General features: G+C 41.2%; 1 protein-coding gene across 3 annotated transcripts in view; it reads right to left on the bottom strand.

Moving 5' to 3' along the window:
• The window catches only part of Pcsk5 (proprotein convertase subtilisin/kexin type 5), a 424,706-nt gene that overhangs the window by 312,361 nt on the left and 89,546 nt on the right, over window positions 1–22,799 (bottom strand). For all 3 annotated transcript variants that reach the window (XM_060387271.1, XM_060387268.1, XM_060387273.1), the window contains exon 3: window positions 20,155–20,268. In XM_060387271.1, the coding sequence (XP_060243254.1) occupies window positions 20,155–20,268 (114 nt within the window). The remainder of the gene's footprint in view (window positions 1–20,154; window positions 20,269–22,799) is intronic.

Consider the following 22,799-nt stretch of genomic DNA (forward strand, 5'->3'; position numbering starts at 1 on the left):
AACTATGTAGTGTACAAGAGAGGATGGGTTCAACTCAAAGAATAATCAGGAGCAGTAAGAAATGGCATGACAGCAGTAAAGTTCAAATAATGTAACAGGGCATCCAAAGAAAATGACTGAGAAAATGGGCCTGGAGGTGCCCATTATACCTGTGCATTAATTTAAACAGTATACTAAAGGAAAATGTGACCTGAATCTCCAGTCCAAAAAAAACAAACCAAACAAATTAAAAGAAGATTAAGAAGTCACTGTCAAGGAAATAAAGAAAGGAAGGAAGGGAGGGAAGAAGGGAGGGAAGGAGGGAGGGAAAGAGGGAAGAAGGGAGGGAAGGAGGGAGGGAGGGAGGGAGGGAGGGAGGAAGGAAGGAAGGAAGGAAGGAAGGTAAAAAGAAAGGCAACCAAGAGTGTCTAGGCTGTACAGACTGACTATCATAGAAACCCAGAATGCATTACACTCAGCAGTCATCAAACAGCAGGTAGGCATCACCCATTCAAGACACATGGAAGGATTAATTCTGCTGTTTTTATTTCATAGTAAATCTAAGATTCAACGTCAGAAGCAGAGTAGAGGAATAGCAGATATGCATTGTATGTGCTGGCAAAGTAGGAATGATGCTTTTAAAATGAAAGTAAAAGAGAAACTGTAAAAGAGATAAATTGTACCACAGGTAGGAGCCAGAGAACAATTATTTAAAGTCAAGAAAGCAAACACAGATGTCTAAATGAAGAAAGAACTCGGTATATAAAATCCTTTGTAATAATCACCAAAATATACAAAGCTTCCTGAAAACCAAATAAACATGCTTAAACGAGCAGGGAAAACACTACAAAATAAAACCTAGCAAATGCAAAGTAAATGTATATTGATGTTCCTCAACCATCTCGAACCAGACTTTAGGACCCAAGTCCTGCCTCCAGCTGCCCTATCATGCTAGGCTCACATGCCAAGTGCAGAGAAGAAGAAGGAAAAAGGGGGAAGTGATTTAATGAATGTGCATACATGAGGGAGCCAAATGTCCCCAAGTCCTTTGTGGTACAGATACGAACTTTACATGTAAATGTGGAAGAACTGTGTGGAGGTGGAAGAGACATGCATGACCAAGCAGCCCTGGGAAAGAAGTGGTCTATTTGTACCAATTTCTTCATCCCACCCACAAGGGGGGGCAAAAGCAGTAATTACTTCAGGGCTGGAGAGATTGCTCAGCTGTTAAGAGCACTTGCAGCCCTTGCTCTCAGAAAAGACCTGGGTTTCATTCCCAGCACCCTCATCAGGTGGCTCCAAATCAACTGTAACTACATTTCCAGGGCACTAGCATACACAACATATGACATACACACAGATACACTTTAAAAAAGTAAATGAATGGATGGTCAAATGGACAGACAGATGATAGGCAGATCTTTGTAAAGGTGAAACTGCTTCAGGAGACAAGCTGGACCCCAGGAGATGACTTCTCACTTTCAAGAGCCCTGTGTCAGGGATGCTATGCTGTTCCTGGGATGGAATCTGAGGTGACTACAAGTGTGGGGATAACTGAAGACCTTAGATGTCTTTTGGGTGTCCGGAATAAGACAATGTGAAAAACCGGCAGCAAAATGCCTCAGCTACCCATACTTGTGTGTCTTTGGTTCTAAAGGAAAATGGAGTGAATTAAGTGTTACATCGCTATACAGACACTCTACAAGCAACTACTGTGCCTATCACAAGATATCAATATGTGACCTGGAGTAGAAGCTGATACAAATGAAGGCAGAGAAAGCTTCCACCCTATCGCTAGTTTATTGTGGGCCTAAGTGGAAGTCACAGAGTTTCTCGATACAAATTACACTACAGTGAGATTATGTCCCAGCCAGCCCATATGTTCCAAATATCCCAAGTCAACTGCTTTGAATACACAGAGCCCACTGAGCAGTCCAGCTTAGTAACACCAGTTGTTTCTCCTAGGACAGCATGTCTGCATAGGGACTGCGACTCAATTTCCAAAAAAATTAGGAAAAGATCTTCAAAATTAAAAGACCATTTCTTTTTCACCTCCCCTGAGGGAAGAGCAGCCTAACCAGGCCGCAGAGGAAGACAATGCAGCCAGTCCTGATGAGACCTGAAAGACTAGGGGTCAGATGGAAGGGGAGGAGGTCATCCCCTATCAGTAGACTGGGCTAGGGCATGAGAGGCATGAGAGGAGATGTGGGAGGGAGGATGGAATTGGGAGGAGATGAGGGAGGGGGCTACAGCTGGGATACAAAGTGAATAAACTGTAATTAATAATACTAATAAATGCAAAATAAAATGAAAGACCATTTCTATTGCATGCCAGCTGTTTGTGCACCACTGTAAAACTACAATATTCTGTTTGGTTCCCTCACCCCAATCAAGCACTATGAGTCACACACTGTTAGTCAAATACTGTCTACTTGTAATACAGAACAATATGGACACCTTTAAAGATGGCACCTATATCTTTTTGAGAAATCCTGTTCAGCTTTTTTAGCATTTTATCCTTTACTCACATAAAGGAGATAAACTCGATAACCTGTAATAAAGTTAGGGAAAACAATGTCATGACTTTGGAGATACTATGTTGTTGGTATGATGTTCTTGTGGAGTGTATACACTTTACCCTTGTTCATTCTCTACCCCTCTATCTGGTTTCAATCAGGACAAGTCATTGTGATGCTTACTCTAAGCATCACCTGTCTCAAGTTTGTGTAAACATGCTACTATTTGTACTGTGTATTGTCAATAAAAACAACCAGCCAATGCTGAGCAAGGGAGAGAATAGGGTGGGACATCCTGGTCCAGAGGGGAGAAGAACAAAGGGAATGGGAGGAGAGATCCAAGAAGAGAGGACCTGGAAAGTCAGGAGAAACAAACTGAATCTAAGATATGACTAAAGGGGGCAAGTATAATGTCAGAACCCTGAATGGGAGGAAGCAATGCTGGCTTGGAGGTTTAGAATGGAATAATCATTGCCCAGCATTGTGCTAGAGGTTAATTAAATAAATCCTAGTCTCTGCATGGTGATTTGGGTATACAGCACATTTAGGAATAACTGTTATTTAACTAAAAGATAAATCAATATTAAATATTAATAATCATCAACACTCTGTCTATGGAATTAGCCAAAATTCAAAACATGAACACCAAGAAGGTAAAAGGAAGAAGGCAGAAGTCAACTTGACACAGCGAGAGTAGCCTGAGAAGAGGGAACCTCAGGGAAGAAAATACCTGCACCTGATTGGCCTGTAGGCAAACCTGTGCTGCTTTGCTTTGTTTTATTTTGTTTGGAGTGATGGTGGACATGGGAGGACCAGGCCACCATAGGAGGTACTACACTAGGCAGATCATCCTGAAGTGTTATAATAAAGAAAACTGAGTAAGCCATGGGGAGTAAACCGGTGATCCGCATTCCTCCGTGGCCTTCTGCTTTGCAATAGATCTCCGGGTTCCTACTCAAGTTCCTACCTTGGCTTCTCCCTGTGATAGGCTGCGATTGGAATGTGTAAGCCAAATCAACTCTTTCTTCCCCAAGCTGATTTTGGTAGTGGTGTTTATGGCAGCAACAGACATCTAGGACACATAATATTTTGTACAAGAGAGTCTGAGCATCTAGGGGCTTCGTTTTTTGTGGCTTCTCTATGACTGATGATGATTGCATTCTTAGCTCTAAACACTGGTAATGGGCTTAGAGTAAACTGTACCCTAACCAGTGTTATTTGGATTTTTTAGTGTCAGTCCTCAGCAGAAGAAACTACTATTAGAGAAATTGCTATTTCTATGTCTGAGGCAGAAAAAAAAAAATACAACGTGCCAGAAAATATAATGGGATTTCTCCAGAGTATAGAGAAGCCCACTTGAATAGTGCCTCACGGTCCTTAAACCATGACAACTTGTGAACCAAAAAAAGGAGTAATGTCAGAAATGACTCATTACATTTAAAAAGAATCCATGAATCCACATGATATTTAAAAAGGAAGGAAAGCAAAGACGGGACCACAGAATTAGAAAATCATCTTGCAAGTTGACAGAATGATTCATGGAGACAGGAGTCATCATTAAATGAGACACCTTGGCGGAGGTTGGCAAGGAATAGGATATTTGCACATCCTAAAATACCACTGCTCAGATATTTTATTAATTATAAAGCAAACTAAGCTTTTATGATGAAGAAATCGACCAACCAGTGAATAAATTTAACATCATCAAGTGAAGACTTATGATATCATGCCTCGTGGCATGAGGAATTGAGGGGATATAATCTATCCTTGGTGGGTTTTGTGCCCTAAATATTTAACTCCTTATCTAGTCTTAAAACAAACTATTGACAAACTTCAGAGTGAGATTTGTTCCACCTATACTGGTCACATGACCACCATCATTAGGAAATGGAGGTAAGATGGAGCTGAGTTTCCGTCCAGGAACAGCCACAGAATGAGACCCTCTAACAAAGGAACAGACCAACCAAACAAAAACACACAGACCTGAGACTATCCAACCCCATCTCTGAAAGACAGGAGTGCTCATCCATAACAAAGGAGTTAAGGAGAGGGAACAAGCAGTGATAACTTATAACCTCAGGGTCTAGATCAAAAGGAATCAATTCATTAAAAATAGTATTATGGGAAATTTTAAATACGAACAGAAAATTTGATTAAAAAACATTAATTCTTACAAAAAAGGACGGTGTTTTGATTCACAAAGAATATTTTCTCCATTTTTCAATGTCTAATACATACTTTCAGAATCCAGATGGGAAAGAGAAAGACAGAGGGATGGAGAAAGGACGGGGAGGGGGGAGAGCGCGGGGAGAGAAACTGTGTCTGCGCACACACACAGGTTATACAGTGAAGGAGAATCTCAGCTTTTGGTAAATACAAGGTGAATTTAATGTTTATGTTCATTATACTATCCTTTGAACATGTCTCTAGCTTTCAAATCTATCAAAATGTTGTAAGAGGTGAACCCATCACAGATCCACTTTAAAACATTTTCTTTTTTTCTAAAGGATATGTGACACAGCACACACCATATGGAGTTTGTGCCAGAATGAAGGCGTGGGGTGGCTTAGGAGAGGCAGTCATGTCTAGACTACCACAAGCCAAACAGAAACCAAGCCAATCTCTTCCTGATCAACATCAAACCTGGCCCGGGTTAAGTACCTCATCAGCCAGATGTTCTAGGAAGCTTCGTGGTCTCTGGAACATCCATTAAGATGCCCACCATGTCCACCATGACCCCAGATTTCTTTTAGGGAAGGATATCACAGACCACTGTGTACTTTCATATCCTATTCCACAGATACTCTGTGACTTGGTCCCAGAGCTGTCTAACAAGGCCATTGAAATTAAGGAGAAAGCAAGCAGGATAAAAAGAAGGGAGGAAAGTAGAAAAGAAAAATGTGTACCCCAAGATTTTTCCTTAAACTACCAAAGCAAATGCTTCTATTTTTTTTCCATTAGATTTGAAGTAGGAACTGCTGATAGAAGGTATCCTGCAAGCATGATCAATAGCTTATTAAAAAAATGAGTCGGTAGCCAAAAACCACTGGCTGGGCTCTGGAGACTCACATCACCCTGTGGCTCAAGTGAGCATTTTTCTTGGGAGATCACAGGCTGATAAATTCTGCCTCTCTCCTTTTTCCTTTCCCCAAATTAAGCAATTGAAATTTCTGATTATTTGCCATTCAATCTCAATTAAAATAACACTGTGTAAAAAAATCTCCTCCAGAAAAACAGGTTAGGGAAACAAATGATGGCTTTTCAAATCCCTCTCTCTTAAATTCACAAAGCACATTAAGATAATAAGTCAGAGAGGTCCTGTGTAAAGAAACCTGCAGACTCTTCTCATCAGTGCATCCCGAAAGACCTGACTTCAGAAGTTCCTAATAAAAGTCCTTACAAGTGCACTGGTTGGGGGGTACACACCTATATACAGTCCCAGCACGTGGGAAGTGATGGAGGGAGAAGAATCATGACTTTAATGCCGTCTTCAGTTACACAATGACGTTTATATCAGCCAGAATGACAAGAAACCCTGTCTCCAAAAAAAAATCCTTACAAATAATGTTCTAGAAGAAGCATGTTTTGTAGTAATTTGTTTTTATAGATAATTTATTTGCTGCAAAGAAATCTCTGACATCATTCTTAACCTCAATATGTATGTAATGTGTACCTATTCCTGCATTAGAATTTGGGGTCCATGTAATCAATCAAAGATGGTTTCATCAAAATGCTTACAAAGTTGGCTGGTCCCCCGTGTGCCTATGTCAGCTCTGGGACAAAACTTAATGTTTTCCTATTTGCCTCCAGCAGGCTGACTCACACCGGAGTCCTAGGAGCTCAATTAATTGTTGAATGAATAAAATCATTAGCAATTTACTTTTTTTTCCTGTGGGTTTTACAGTTTGTTTCTTTCCTTCATTTTCCATCCTGATACACATTAAATTAATGCCTTTATTGAACAGTCTGCAGTAACTCTTAGTTCTGGGAGTACAGAACGAGCTCAATGCTCATTAAGTGTGCACACCCAGTTCAAACGATTTGTCCGCTGCACATTCCCTTTCGCTCTCCAGAATGAATGGGTCTGATCATTACAGATCTCTTTAATCTTTCATTTTCTTAGACTAAACTCTACAAATAGCAATGTTTCGTGTCCTGTTTTACTTCATCCTTCAATTTAAGAATGAATGGCAAGTTTATCACATTTTTCTAAAGTAGCACACTGGAGAACATGATTATAGGCTATTGTGCACAGACCTAGTACAATTAATTTCATTCCTTCAAAACAGAATGTATACTTCCAGGGTATCCGGTTACTGGAACAGATGGTTTTACTGCCCTCCATCTACTGCCAACACACACTAGCAATACGAGTCTTTGTGATACTTTCTGACCTCCACTGACAGCACAGCGATTACGGAACATAGCGGCACACATGGACTCATGCAATTAATGGCTGACACTGTTTTTGAAGGACATAGAATGACTAATACTGAGAAACCACCTGGGCTTCCTGAAAGCCATTTTAAAATGTTTTCAGAGAAGACTGGGTCGATAGCAGAGCTCTTGCTTAGCATGTGTGAGGCCCTAGGTTCTATCCCCTGTCCCACAAAGGAAACAAAAATGTTTCCTGAGAGGATTGTATTTCCTCCTGTTGGGTTGCATGTCCAACTTCAATATGATAGATCTCTTCTTCTTCTTTTTCTTTTTCTTTTTTATTTTATTTTTTATTTTGTCATGTTTGGTTATTGTCTTGGAAGGATGTTCTCTAAGAGATAGAAAAGAGCCCACATCTAGAGAAGGAGGAGGAACTGGGAGAAACAGGGAGGGGTGGAGGGAGTGGAAACTATAATCAAGATATATTGTGTGTGAAAAGAATCTGTTTTCAATAAAAGAAAAAAATAAACTGTTTGCTTTAATCACAGATGGCACTGTTATACTTAGATGGTGTTGGATAATCCCATAGTGAGATAATCCCACAGTACTGATGCCAGCAACACCAATAAATAAATTTTCAGAATTGAAAAAAAAAAAACAGATGTGGATGTAAAATTGAGAACATAGAAATTTAAAACCATGTATAATTTATGTCACATAGGAAATATTTGTATCACCTGTGATATATTTTATGTTTATTAAAAAGTTCCAAATACTAACAGAACAGCATAGTCTCTATGAGTTAGAAAAAAAAAAAGAAAAAAGAAACAAGGGTGCTTGAAGAAATGTTTCATTCCAGGCAGGCAGGAACTACAGCAGTGAAATATACAGGATTCATATCAATCGGACCTGGAAGACAACTGAATGGCTTTTCACTGGGCATACGTGGGTGATTTACAACTTCAATAAAATAGCTTCAACATGTCTAATGTTAAGAATTTTTGGTTGTTATTGTTTTGTTCTTTTATTGAGGAAAGAGCATCAGTAGCTTTGGGGGGTAGACTAAGGAAGTGAGTGCCTAATGAATATAATTAAACATTCAGCATCAGCCTTGCCTTTCCTGTAGGTGGAACCCAATAACTTGATGTTCAGTTCCTCCTGTAACTGAAGAAGTCACAGAAAGACACGAGCCCACTTGCTAATCCTTGATTGAATGAGCAGAGCATCCAGGCAACAGCAGCTCTCCACATGGCAAAGAGAAACAGACAAATTTCCAGGAGGAAGTACACACTAGGCTGCATCCTTCTCCAGCCTTCTCAATAGTACAACTAAATTTGAATTTTGGGCCTTTTGCTCTAATGAATTACTAAAATGTTGAGGTACACTAAACTCGAGAAATGATCCCCTCAAATTTAATCATCAAAACCCATATCACAAAACTTTAGATAACCTAGATTATTCAACTCAAGTTTTCAAAAGAAAGAAAACAGAGAAGAATCTAAAGAATCTAAAGAATGGAGATTTAAAGGTAACCAACCATAAAGTCCAAGCTTTTGTGGGCCTGGGTCAAAATGAAACAGTAGATATTAAGTAGGGAGATCTAGAATATAAAGAATATAACAGAGATAATTATGAAATTTTATGTGAAAATGGTACTGTGACTTTATTATGTAAAACAATGTTCCTTATCTTATAGAAATACATTCTAGGACGTTTAGTGATAAAATGAAGAGAGCGATCCTGGCTTTAAGATAATCAGAGTAAATGGGGCAATAAATGAAAGACTGGCCTTCAGTTGACATTATCAAAGTTGGTGATAGGGCCACTGGTACTCATTATATTTTTCTTTTGGATTTTGATTTCTAATATGTTTCTGGTAGAAGCGTGTGAAATAAGAATCACATGTGAGTTCCCACCCCCAAATTCAGACCACATGGCCAAAGTTTCTGATAAAGCCCAAGGTAGTGTTTTTCAATGGAATAACTTAGTACAGAAAGGTATATTTAGTCAGGCATGGTGGCACACGCCTATAATTCCAGCACTCAGGAAGGCAGAGGCGGGTAGATCTCTGTGAGTTTGAGGCCAGCCTGGTCTACAAAGTGAGTTCAGGACAGCCAGGGCTACACAGAGAAATATTGTCTCAATAATCCAAAACAGAAGAAGAAGAGGAAAAGGAGGATGAGAAGGAAGAGGAGGAAGAAAGGTATATTTCTGTGACTAGAGTTTATTTCTAACTAGTAAAAATGTACAAGGTGGGAATTGAGTACACACTGAGAGCTTGAAATAGGTTTCAGGATCATTCTAATTTGGTGGCATTTTAACTATTCCAGGATCTTCTTAAAGTTTGACCTGTTTCCACTAAAAAGCAATAACTATAAAAGAGTAGAGTGCCCATCGCAGCGTGCCTGTGTAAAATGCATGAGTGCAAAGCAGACGGGATTATGATGGAGAGCACAGGCTCAAAAGAAAAATGGGAATGGGTGCTGGAAATATTTCACTGGGCCTGGTGACCATGGCCTTTAATCCGAGCTACAATGAAAGCTGGCATTTGGAGATCACAAAATCAAGGCCAGGCTGGGACACTGACTGAGCTCAAGAGTATCCTAGACAACATTGTGAGAACCTGTCACAAACTGAAAAAGTAAGACTGGAAACACAGTTTAGTTCTGGAGTGTTCACCAGGGCCGAACCTCAATCTCCAGTCAGAGAAAACCAAACAAAACATCATTTCAAAATTAAAAAGTAAAAAAAGAAGAACTAAAAACTCTAAACTTGCCACGACCCCTGAGGGTCAAGCTGAAGTTCTTTAGCTCTCTGACAGAGAATGATTTCTCAATCAAGTTTTCAAGACATAAATGTAACTAAATGTCCAGAGCCTTGCAGAGAGGGCACTAAGAGCATATTTCCATTGTTTGGATATAACATTCTCTTCTGGGCATCGTATATGCTAGTTTTATATGCTTGGGTGAAAATTTCTATACTGGTAGTCTCTTTTATAAAGATCAAATTCAAATCACTAGAAAATCAAGAGACCATGAATAAAACAAAAGCCACATTTCTTCTGAGTAATATTTGAAGTTTCTCATTAACATGGCACCAAATATTTGAACATTCACCATCCAGTCTAATTGACCATTGCTTTAGCATAAACACACACACACACACATACACACATATATATATAACATGTATATATATACATATACATATACATATACATATACATATACATATATATGTTTAATCAGACTCTCCTTTTTTCTAATCAAGGAGCGAATAATCAGTGAATGCCTTTTCCGTTTAGTCCACAACATCTGCCATCAAAAATGGCACCTCTGCATTCAAAACCCAATTTTGATTCTGATCCATGCAGTTAGGCAATCAAGCCCTTTCCCTGAAATTAAAAGCTTCCTTCTACTCTAGTCTAGCTTTACGTGCTGTACAGCAGTTCTCTTGGCTCATACCCCTCTGTATTGACATCCATCCCTAACATAGAATATCATCCTGGAAAGGGGTTGCCCACCAAGTATTTCTTACATTGAAAAAAACTGGTAAGTCAGACTGACATTAAGGAAATTATTATTTTCTCTTCCTCCAAGCAGCTTAGGTAGTCTGGTTTTTCCTTTCTTTTCTTTTTTTTTTTTTTTCCATCACTGGATTCCTTTCCCTCCATATATGTCCTAGCCAACTTCACTGTCCACCAAACAAGGGAAAGAAACATTCTAGATGTCTCTATGTCATAGACTTTTAGAATTTTAGAATTTGAATTCCCAGCATGGAATATAAGGGACCATTTTGTAGTTTTATAAATAACCAAGGTTAGTTCTATGAATATGGAATATGATGAAATGGGGTGACTGATTCTCCCTTCAATCTGGCTCAAAGACTTTTATTGCGCTAATAACCCTAGCTACTAACAGTGACAGGTTACAAATAATTGATCACCGCAACTGACCCCAATCCTAGGCGAAACCAAACTGAGAAATGAGGAATTCAGAGAAGCTATTTGATAAAAGAACTTTAATCAACATGTCCAAGAGACGACACAGATTAAGGAAGCTCAAGGGTCAATGCTATTTGCTCTCCAACAGAAAATTAGTTACTAATTAAAGAAGAGTCTTGAAAAACTTGATTAAAAATGACTTTTTTCTCTAACAGACCTGCTTATCACCACGGTAGAATGGTCTCGGGTGGGCTACCTGCATAGTTCTCACTCTTTGAAAGCAAAACTGAAAAAACAAATTGCTAGTGCAAAATAAATTATATCTCTCAAAATATTCATAAAGCCTTTGGTAATTTACACTAGCAGAGAAATGGATGCTAGCAGAAGAGCTTCCCCCCCCCCCCCCGCCCCATGGGTCACTAGTTTTTGACCTCCTCAAAAAGCACTTTTACTATCCCTAGGCTTACTTAATATTCTTATGCTATTTCCTCTCAGCACACTGATCATGTGAGACAATGAAACACACACTGACAAGGCTCTGTTTTGTACCCTCACTGGACCAGCTTCCACACCTTAGGCAAAGTGACTAAAATTACCTAAACCCATACTCACAAAACGCCCACTTAGTGCAATGTGGTCATCTTGTTTACTATTTCCTCTTTGTATGCAGAAACTCTCAAGTGCTTAGAAAAAAATATCTGCCAAACATTAAAAAGAAAAAGGAGGAGGAGGAGGAAGAAAGGAAGGGATGAGCACAAAAATAAGTGGGTCTCAATAGGTACCATGTCAGGCAGGCAATGAGGATCCCATAATGATTTTTCTCTACAGCTCTTCACTCCATGGACTTGACCTAACAGGAACTGTGCTTGTTGTATGTTCACACAAATCTGCAGTTTTAATTGTATTAAAGTATACCAAGTGAGACAATACACAGTGACTTGGCCTAAGCCATAGGGAACTGGCTACTGTAAGAAGGCTCGGAAAGATTATAGCAAGTCAACAAGGGGAATGGGTGCGAGGGCAGCATCCCACCAAAGATCTGTGGGAAGATGAACTCAGGTCAAATGAAGTCTGCACGCAAAGGCAGTGAGGAGAGAGACAAACCAGAAAAGGCCCTACAGAGAAGAGACTGGACTTGGTTTTTATTGTCACATGGAAATGTTAAATAAAGAGAAGTGACTAAATGGGGAGGTGTTATTTCATTTGGCTGGTTTAGACATTTAATAATCAATCTGACTGTGGCAGAAAACAGACCTTGGGAGGCAGATCCACAGCTATTGCAAGACCCTAATTAGGAGCTGGCAATGGTTTAGATTAAAGCAGAAAGGGTGGGGAAGGACTGATACTGACTGGAAAGGCAGGATGGCTTTGGTTAGCTGGAGCATCTTTAATAGAAAAATTAAGGATGGCGCGGCAGCTTCTATTAGCTCACAAGAAGCAGGTAGGAACAACTATCTAAGAAACCCAGAGGGCTGTGTTTAACACAGCAGGCCTGAGACAGGTTCTTTAAATATGTTCTGTAAGGTTGGTCACTGGCTGGCATCTGAGGCCTTGGATACAGGGAGTGTCATTTTTCCCGGATAAGAATTGCTCACAGGACTTAAAGCCTTTAGGTCTTGGGTGTGTCAGAACACCTGCTTCCCTTCTGAGTGCTAGGACTTTGGAACACGGGTAACACAAGGCCTCTGTGATCTACCCACTCCCACCAGCAACGTGAAGCTTTGAGACACCCTATCCCATGTGTTACCACATTGAGTGCTGGGGGAATGAAGTGCTTTCCTGGCGTTTCACTAAGGGAAATTTCTTGGAAGCCTGAACCAGGTTTCTTCTGGTCTTTGCCCCATGGGATGTTTCCATCTGCTGAGTTTGCTTGGTGTTCTTTCACTGACGTTAACCGTAGCTGTGAGTGTGACTACACTATGAGTCATGTGAACCTTTCTAGTGATTTACAGAAGTCATGGGTGGTCTGGGGGGCCTCCAATTAAGTTTGAAGTAATAATATTATGATAATATGGAAAACAGAAGTCAGAAGCTCATGGATTAGCTCTTGGCTGGAGATCAACATGGACCTATCAATGGTATGTATTCTCCCCAGACTCTGTCCGGTACATCTTGATATGGAGAACTAGAAGAAATTCAATTAGGCACAAACTTAAGAAACTATCAATATAGGTTGCTCCTCCCACCCCAAGATGTACTGATGCAGAAAGAGAAAAATGCTTTGAGAGGTCCTAGAATTAATTAGTGGCATATACTAGTACAGTTAAACGAGGTCTCAAATCCGTAGGCCCGCCAGCACCCACACTTAGCCCATGCTGAGCTGGAGTTACCCTTCGCAGATGACTCTTGCCTCCCTGATAGTGAGCCACATGCTTGCAGACTTCCACCATGTTGCATTTTCAATTAAAACAACTAAATGAGTGGTCTTAAAAGCATGATTTCCAAGCTGCTGCAATAATAATGCCACAAACTTCACCAGATTTTATTAGACTCAAATGACAGCATAAACCAGTAGGAAAATGTGTGCCAACCACAGAAACAGCAATGCCTCAAACTCTTGGAGTACTGAACACCATCCAGTTGGCTGAGAAAGGACCATGTGGCTTACAATCATTTTTTGCAATTATTATGCTAGCTCGTTCATCGTTTTTGGCAGATATGCCCCCCACACAACTGAACTCAGCTAATTTTCACTCTGCTGATCGGCAAATATGATTCTGGAAAAACCACCCAGAGAGCTTTCATGAAATCTGAGGCAGTGCATCAAAAACACAAGCCCATTTGTTATTATTTATCAGTCTTGAAAGGACCCATAGACACTAAACAGGCCACCAACATCCATCATGGAAAGTTCCCAGATGCTGGCCCCCCACACCAATGTCAGAGCCCAAAAGAAAAACCTTCAGGTATTTCTCTCTTTCTCCAAGTTTTACTTTTAAATGAACACATCAAAACTTAAAAATATATGGGGGTTACCACATGCTATTCCAACATGTCTCCAACATTTGTCATTTCTTTGTTGCAGAAACGCTCTACATCTTTCCATTTTGCCTACTGGAACATCCAGTGTGTCATCCTTGCTACAGACAGGGTTTCTACCTAGAATATAGAACTGCCTTCTCCTACCTAAGTAAAACCTAGCATCCACTGATCAAGCCTTCCCTTCCCTTACTCTTTACTTCTTACAATGGAACTTGCCTTTCCTGGGTAGAAAAAAATGTTTTAAAAGTTCCTTATTATGGGCTTCTCCAAAATCATTAGTTCCTAATTATTAGACAGAATTATTTTGCAGTGCCTTGTCAGTTTCCTCTAGTTATTAATATTAAAATAACTAAAGAGATAAATTATCTTTTCTATTAAACCTACATTTTTACCCAAGTTTCATATTCAAGTTGTCTTCTTCCTATCTACCAAGAGCCCAATCGTTGAATCCCGATGGGAATTTAGGGTGAGTTCAAAAACTGTCAGTTGGATAACCCCTCCCACAAAGAGAAATGTCCCACCAAAGGACCCTCCCAAAATGCATTAAATTCATCATGAATGATGACCAGAAGAAGACAAAGGGATGCTAATTAGGATAGGGGACTTCAACTAGGTTCTTTAAGCTTATGTATGTGTGAAAATGAGCTATGTAACTGGATTTTCCAGATGTTTGATGAAGAGTTTTACTTAACATTGCAGTCATGACAGTCAAACTAAACTTCCTTCATAGTGTTAAAAATGGACCACTGCATCAGCTGGGTAAGTTAAAACCAATTCTCCTACCCACAGCCAAATCCCCATGCCTTTCTACCCAGTAGGTTTTGTCTTTGGAGCATCTTGAGAGGATAGCTAAGCCATGGGCATTTTTGATCAGTTAAATTTCAGGTTAAGTAAAAATTTTTTTTCATATTAATCTCTCTAGCTTCCCAAACAGAAAATGCTGCCAGAAGAAGATATGGGACCAAGGCAAATGTAAACTGACCTGGTGTGCTTTGAGATGCCCCAGAAATTTAAAAGCCCTTCTTCTTTCATCTGATAACAGGGAGACAAAACAAGCTACGCTCTTATAACCTTGTGTTCAAGATAAGGCTATGCAGGTAGCTTTTCACAGGGACTCCTGGACAACAGCATCTCATTTGTGGGTGAGGGGAGAGGAAAGGATGGGTAATTGTCAGGCTCAAGCCCGGCAGGTGATTCTGCTGTCTGACAGTTTGTGAGCCACAGATGCGGAGAGAATCTGAATCCGGGGGGCTGCAGGTGCAGAGGTGGGTCTGAACACCCGGCCCTGCCCCTGCTCTGTAGGTGACCTTCAGCAAGTTACTTAACTTTTCTCTCCTCACCCATAAAGCGGCAGTGATAATGATGCCTAACTTGCTGGCACACTGGCAATAATCTACTACATAAGAGTTAGCAACAGACTTGGCATAACATGGGGAACTCAGTAAATGCAGGTGACCATTTTCTCTGCTACAGAGCGATAGCAGGTTTGCTGGTTCGTTTATGTAACTGGTACTTATTCAGCACTCGCCTCACATGCACATTCGAGCCACCCCACCGCCTGAGGCCCACTCCACACCAAAACACAAAGCACCACTGACTTAGGGGGGGACCAAGACTTTCAGAGACTGCAAACAAAACTCTGGCGGACACACAAGGACCTGTGGCCGCTTGCATGCATGTGGCTCCAGAGAAGCTTCGGCAGAAGAGCCACTTCCCCCGTGAGTTCTTTTATGTTCTTATCTAGTCCTTTTCTGCTTTGCTGATATTAGGAGGCACAGATCATATGTGTCTATGTATGGCCTCATGCCTGTCAGAAGAAAGGCAGAGCTGATGCAGCAGGCAAAGAGTGGTGCTTCTAGTATCGATCCTTCTGATTCTTGATTGTGGGCCTGAGCAGGGTAGAGGGGGAATGGCACAACCATCATGTCTAGCACACACTCTCTAAACTCTCTATGATTCTGGATACAAGGGCGCAGAGCCTCAAAGCTGGATAGAATGGTTCTGTACACCATTTTCCAAGACAGAGAAGAGCTTGGGCAAAGGTTTTAAAGAAACGAAAAGAAGCATTCTGCCTTTAATATATATATATTTTTTGTGACCAACATAAGATGATAAGAATAAGCTCAGGCTAATGAACTGGAGGCAGGAGTATGGAGACTCACGAAGTAGCCAGTACACACTACAGTATGGACCAGAGCTTGAAAAATGAGAGAGAGAGATGAGCGCATGTTTAGCTAGATCACTAACATGTCATCAAGAGTGACAAGAAGGGTGCTCACTGGTTGTAGGCTCTTTCTTAAAGGATTATTAGCACAACAAATAAGATTATTGCAGGGAAACAAACAACAGCAAAGTATAATGGCACATGTACGAATATATTGTCTCTGCTAACTTCAATTAGTTCTGTGATTGAGAAGCCAAAGAACAATAACTATGATATAATGTGGGTGCCAGGCACTGTGCAAGGCTTCTTGCGCCAGCTTTTATTGGCCTTTGGTAGTCATCTCTGGAGATGCAGCAATAAGCCTTGCCTCCTCTGGTGTGCACATGTGAGCTGGGGTCCTCTTCGGTGCAGAGCTGGTGCTGATCCTTACTACTAATGAAACGAAATTTAATACTAAGAAATGAAAGAGGCAACTCTCCATGGTATCTAAGGCTAGATGTAAAATCATGCTTCCCAGATGACCACTTGATCTCATGCTTGCAGGAAGCTGGAACAATGTCAAAGTGACACCCAATCAGCTTTCTGGTGAGGCCCCTCTGGAGAGGAACAGATTGCCACCAGCAACATGAGTAAACACGTTGAGAGCAGAATTTTCCACTCTCCAGCTGGAACCCCAGACACTACAGAAGAGAGCGCAGCAGCTCTGTTCAGATTTCTGACCAGCAAAACCAATGAGATAGTAGGGCTTTGAAATCTCAGCTCTGGGGTGTCCTGTCATGCGGCAAAAGATGATTTGCGCTCATGAGCAACTGCCTGACACTGTGTTAGAGGAGAGATTGTGAGGCTTAAATATAAGCATATTACGGGACGCCATGGGGGATTGAACACAGTTTTACAGGTTCTAAGAGTCCTGGCTCTCATTTGGTCAGAGTATGCTTGAAAGAGAATCATGAGTCTTCCTGTCCCTTTCCTTATGAGAAAAGCAGTAACTTAACAGAAATATTTGAAGTACTCCGGTACTATGTTTATCCCAAATGGCACTCATGGTTCGGTCTTGTTTCAGCCATCACTCTGTGAACGTATTAGAAGTTCACGATTGGCAGGACTAGTATCTCTCTAGGTCTCTGTTGGTAGCATGGGGGTGGGGCAGGATGCTTTGCATCAGCCGGCAACTGCGGCATCTCAGCTCTACCAGGCTAAGTGAGCTTGGACATGAGCTGCAGATTCCTCATTCTTGTAACTGAGCACACACTAATACATATTTTTATTTACACAAAATCAGAAAAATACTCAGAGTGCTAGTTCATTGCTTAGAACATGGCAAGCATTTATAGCAACTAAGACCCAGCAGAATCTTCACAAAGTGTGTGCATTTTAAAGGACCCCCCAAAAAGCTCTTTTTCTAACCCTTCTCACATGAGGCTGAGAAAATCCACTGGAATACAGGGAGCTTTTTGCAGGCAGGCATGGCAGCCTGCAGTCAGCAAGGAGGCCATGATCAAAAAAGAGGCCACTGGCCAACAAGATGTCTTACCATGTAAAGGTACATGTTACCAGCCCTGACAGCCCAACCCTAGTTGGAGCCCATAAAGGAAGTTTTGGTTTCTTTAAAAACTCAAAGTTATGTTATGTAAGTGTGTTTTTGGTTTAATCCCAAGTGTGGGATTTTAGTTTGGGCTTTAGTTTGTTCACAGCTGATAAATGATAAATGCCTCCTGCAGCGCGTGGTCTTTGCCAGCTAGGAACAGTCTGCCTCATGCAGCACAGAGAGGGATGTGGTCTAGGACTCTGAGGGATCTACATAGGAGAGCCCAGAAAGAGAAGGTGTGAAAATTTGGAGAGGCCAGAGTGGGACAGTGTGGCAGCTTGGAGAACACAGACAAAGAGAAACATTTCAATGCAGCAGCTTGGAGTAAAATGCTTGCTGCATTTGCAAAAGGACCCATCGACCATAAACAGCCAGGAGAAGTAAAGGGGTCTATGTCCCCTCTCCCCACTAACCTTCTCTGTCTGACCTAGGGTTAAAGGGCTGGTGGGAGGGAGGTAGAGGCTTAAATACTCCAAATAAGATTGCATTAAAAATGCATCAGGGTCCCCAGAACCCACATGATAGAAGAAAACCACTCATGAGACATCCCATGAGTTGTCTTCTGACTTCCACATGGGTGTACACACACACACACACACACACACACACACACACACACACACACACAGATAGAGAGAGACAGAGACACAGAGACAGAGGCAGAGAGAGAGAGAGATGGAGAGAGACATAGAAAGAGAGAGAGAAAGAGATAGACAAGCCAGCCGGCAGGCAGGCAGGCAGACAGATAGACAGACAGAATAAATGTTAAAAAAAAGTATCAACAACAATAAAAGGCAAGAGGTTCATGGTGCTAAAGCAGTAGCCTTCCTCTCTCCTGATGCCAATTCTGTCTTACTAGTCCAATAAAAGGAAGAGAAACGTGTGCTATCCTATTCTTATCCAGCAAGGCAGGTGAAGGCAGCAGTGACCTTCCTGTGAGACGAAATGTGAGACAAGGCAAGGAAGGTCTCCCTCACCTGGATTTATACACAGTCATATGGAGGCACTTTCCTTTTCCATATTGTTTCTAAATTTCTTAAATCCATTCCAGTGTTGTGCGTGCAGGTAAAGCCCCTTAGTCCCTGCCAGTACTAACTCCGGTACTCTCCCTTGTGGTCCACGCCTTCTCTACCTCAGAGCTAGCAAGCAGCCTTGCGTCTCGCGGTCCCCTCAGGTGACCCCGCTTAAATGACTTCTTGATTCCCAATCCCTTTGAATTTCACACCAGAGCTCCTTTATCTTCTCTTTAAACATCACAGAGCTCTCATGAAAAATTCTGCTGGGATTCTAAATATTTCTACAACCTTCCGTCTCTAGATAAGTCTAAGAAAATGAGAGTTGGGAGACATATCAGCCACATTCCCCCACCTCCAAATAAGCACGACTCTCCAGCATTGTGACAGCTTGTGTCCTTGCAGGGATATAAATCAAGATCCGAATGTAGAGTCTTCCCTTAGCTAACCCACAATAGAGCAGAGCAAGTCTGAAGACCACATTAATGACTAGAATGCAAAATGCCTGGTGAAGGGTGCCGCTGTTGTGGTTTGAATGATAAATGGTGCATGTAGGCTTGTATGTTTGAATTCTAGGTCCCAGTTAGTGGTGCTGTTTGGGGAGGTTATGGAACCTTTAGGAGGTACAGCCTTGCTGGAGGGAGTATGTCACTGGTGGGTGATCTTGGAAAGCTTCATTTCAGCCCACTCCCAGTTCACCCTCTGCTTCCTGTGTGAGGTTGATATATGAACCTAGCTTCCTGCTCCTACAACCATGCTTGTCCTGCCATGCCCCTGTGCCACTGTGCGCTTTACCTCTGGAACTGTAAACCCAAACTTTCTTCCATACTGGGGTTTTATCACAGCAACACAGAAGTAATTGTGAGGCCAAGGGCTTGATGTCAGAAGAGAAAATGGGAAAAACATCCAGGGAAATCAGTCATGGGGGAAGCATCTGTGGTACTGAGTCCTGAGCCACAGGGAAGGAAGACCAAGGAGCTCTCCAGCCAGCAGGACTGAAAGGCCAGGAGCCAGGAAAATATGTGGGAAGGATGTGAAATTCTGTGGATGTATGTCTTTTCATCAGTTGAAGACATGTGGAGAATTTGAGACAGGGTTTATAAAAAGTCGTGCAGTGGAAAACACCCTGGCAACACTTAGCAATAAAAATTTTCAAGAAAGAAAAGCAAAAAAGGGCTTTTTACAGCTTACAGAGAAAACTGGTGACATATGAATTCATGATGAAGAATGAGTAATGTCTTCCAAGCCATGTTTCAGTAATCATGAAGCAAAAACTCTAAGACTAGGGAGGTATGTTTCCAAAGCAAGCAAGACCAAGTGGATCATGCTCAGTGAGTTCCCCTTACTGACATCCCTGCACACAAACTGGCGTCCCTCAGCTGATCAAACACTTCCTGACACACTTTAGGGCATGTCAGGTGACCCTTGCCAGCAGAGTCATCTCAAGGATGTCCAAGTTCTAGTGTGTGTCGTGAATGAAGCCCCTTTCAGGGCATGCACAGTTTAGCAGAGATGAACACCATTGCAAATAGGTCTTCATACACCACAAACTGGACAGCACGGCCATACCCAAGCCGCCTCAGGGAACTTACCATGTACCACATACTTGGCCACTTGGGGTCATTGAAGTAGGTGGACTGGGCGCGGCTGAGGTCATAATCCCTCTTCGTCCGTTTCTTCACCACTTGCTGCTGGATCCACTCCACCTTCCCGGAAGAGAGACATCTGGTAAGTGCTCCGCCTCCGTCACAGTTCACATAGCATAAATGACAGTCCAAAGCATTTCCCGTTTTCTGTCAAGGCTGTGACAATTAAAATCCCCGAGTCCATGTGATTCTCTAGAAAGCCAGTTCTCCTTTACTTCAGTACAAGCAGACATTTTAGTCTTTTATAGAGCAATAATTCATCTCAATACCAGCCCAGGTTTTAAGCTTTTTACAAAGGCATGCCATTCATAATTTGTTCTAAGGGGACAGTGATAATTTTTAGGGTATATTTCTGTTCATAGTAAAAGTTGGCAATATTTTTCTACAGAGGTTCAATACAAAATATTTCAGGCTTTGTGGGTGCATGCCTGATGTAGCTGTTCATTCCGCTCTGGCAGTAGAGTAATGCATAACGGAATTAGTACAATGGTATTGAAGTAAACTGTTATAAACAAAACAGGCTAGATTTGACCCATGTGTCCCTCCCTGCACCTATGCAACATATTCTAACGTGTTTTGGAATCAGGGTTCTTTGTTGTTTGGTTTGGATTTGGTTTCTTTTGTCTTTCTGAGACAGCATGTCACTATGTAACTCAGGCTTGGCCTGAAACTTGTCAGGGGCAGCCTTGAACTTGCAGTAATCCTGCCTCTGCCTCCTATATCGTAGGACTGCAGGTATATACCACAACACTGGGCTAGAGTTAGACAGTTTAGAAAAAAAAAAAAAAAGAGCACCCCTAGGCAAATGTACGCCCTACCCTTATCTCTGCGACAGCCTAGAGAATCAGTTTCTTGAGCCATAGGCACTCTGCCAGCTCTAAACTTCAAAACTGCAACATTCCAGAAAACCCTTACCATTTAACCATGACCTCTGCTTCAACCTTGAGTTTAACACAGCATCTATAATCTTGTGGCAAGGCTATTATATAAGGATATTTAAAAAAACAGGTTATTATTATGGAAAAGAAAAGTAAAAAAGAAAGAAAGAAAGAAAAAAGAACATCCCAAATGCAGGATTAGCCCTGATTAAAGTCTTCAAGTTGCGGAATGTTTCTTTGTCTGACAGCTGACTTTGTCACAATATTTTGAGATTTCCTATCTAGCCATTTATCTTTGTTTTCACAAAGTAAAAATTGAAGTAGGGACATCATGAAGCTTGCCGCTGTAATCCCTTATCTGCCCACACAAACATTCACAATCTCCCTTGCCTACTTGACTAAAGAATTGAAAAAAAGACAGAGGTGCCTCTATTTAAATGAAAAACTTCACTTCTTTATTCCAAACAAATTATCAATTTCTAAAAAAAAAAATCAATTCCACTACATTATTCATTCAATAAATATTAAGTGGCAGACACTATTCTGGGAATATGATGTTGAGTTTTGGAAGACATTTTTGTCAGAGAAATTTACCCATTATTTCATCGTTCTTAGAGTCATAAAAATATAATTATCTCTATACAAGATGCCCCAAACAGGCACAGTTATGACAAGTTTTATTATGCAACTTATGTTTGCAAACTTAATCTAAAATCACTACTTACATATCTCATTCCAACAAGGTTAAGAGGGTTCAGATCTAGTTGCTAGACCAAAGGGCTTTAGATCTGCTTAAGTAAAATTTCTTCCCAGAATGGAACATTTATGAATTCCAAAGTGCCAGGGCGGATGTGCAAATATCAGAGTGTCTTACATCTTCTAGTCACTGCGAAATTACTAGACATCAGGGACATCTTTACTGTGGTGGGACAGATGGTGTTGCCACTGTTAGTACACACGTGTTTCCCGCTAGGTGTACACACGTAAGACAGGTAGGTTTGTGTGAAAGAGAAAAACAAATGGCGGCCGTTTTCAAAATGGAATACCTTAAAAAGCAGCATCTCTTCTGTAATTTTATGAAATGAAAAACGTTAGTTACATAGCAGGCTGACTAGATGGTGACTGACACAGCAGCCTAGCATCTGTGTTTGACCGTGAGTCGCTTTGCCTGATCACTGCCTGCTGCAGTCAAAAAAAGGTCCAATGGCATATGTGTGTTCAAGCAGCATCAGATATCATGTAATTTGCCTTGGTGCTTTATGGGCATGAGCCTTCAGGGAACAGGAAAAGCATGCTTGAATTAGAACTTTTTTAATGACTGAAAAGTTCATACTTAGCTTTTTAAACTGTTATCCATCCATCCATCCACCCACCCATACATCCATATCCATCTTTAGGTTCTTTCAGGAGAACTCAAATGTATTATATCATATAAATTTTATCTCATACCAAAAAGCATACTGCAAAGAGAACACTTATTTTCATTCAACTCTACCCAACCCAAAAGAGAATGACATCCTGTCTCTGGAAGTGTTTCTTTTTTTTTTTTAATTAATTATACTTTATTCACTTTGTATCCCCCCATAAGCCCCTCCCTCCTTTCCCCTTCCAAGCCCACCCTCCCTCCCCCTTCTTCACGAATGCCCCTCCCCAAGTCCACTGATAGGGGAGGTCCGTTTCTCCTTCCTTCTGATCTTAGTCTATCAGATCACA

Source organism: Meriones unguiculatus, chromosome 1 (assembly GCF_030254825.1).
Source record: "Meriones unguiculatus strain TT.TT164.6M chromosome 1, Bangor_MerUng_6.1, whole genome shotgun sequence".
In the NCBI taxonomy this organism is placed as follows: Eukaryota; Metazoa; Chordata; class Mammalia; order Rodentia; family Muridae; genus Meriones; species Meriones unguiculatus.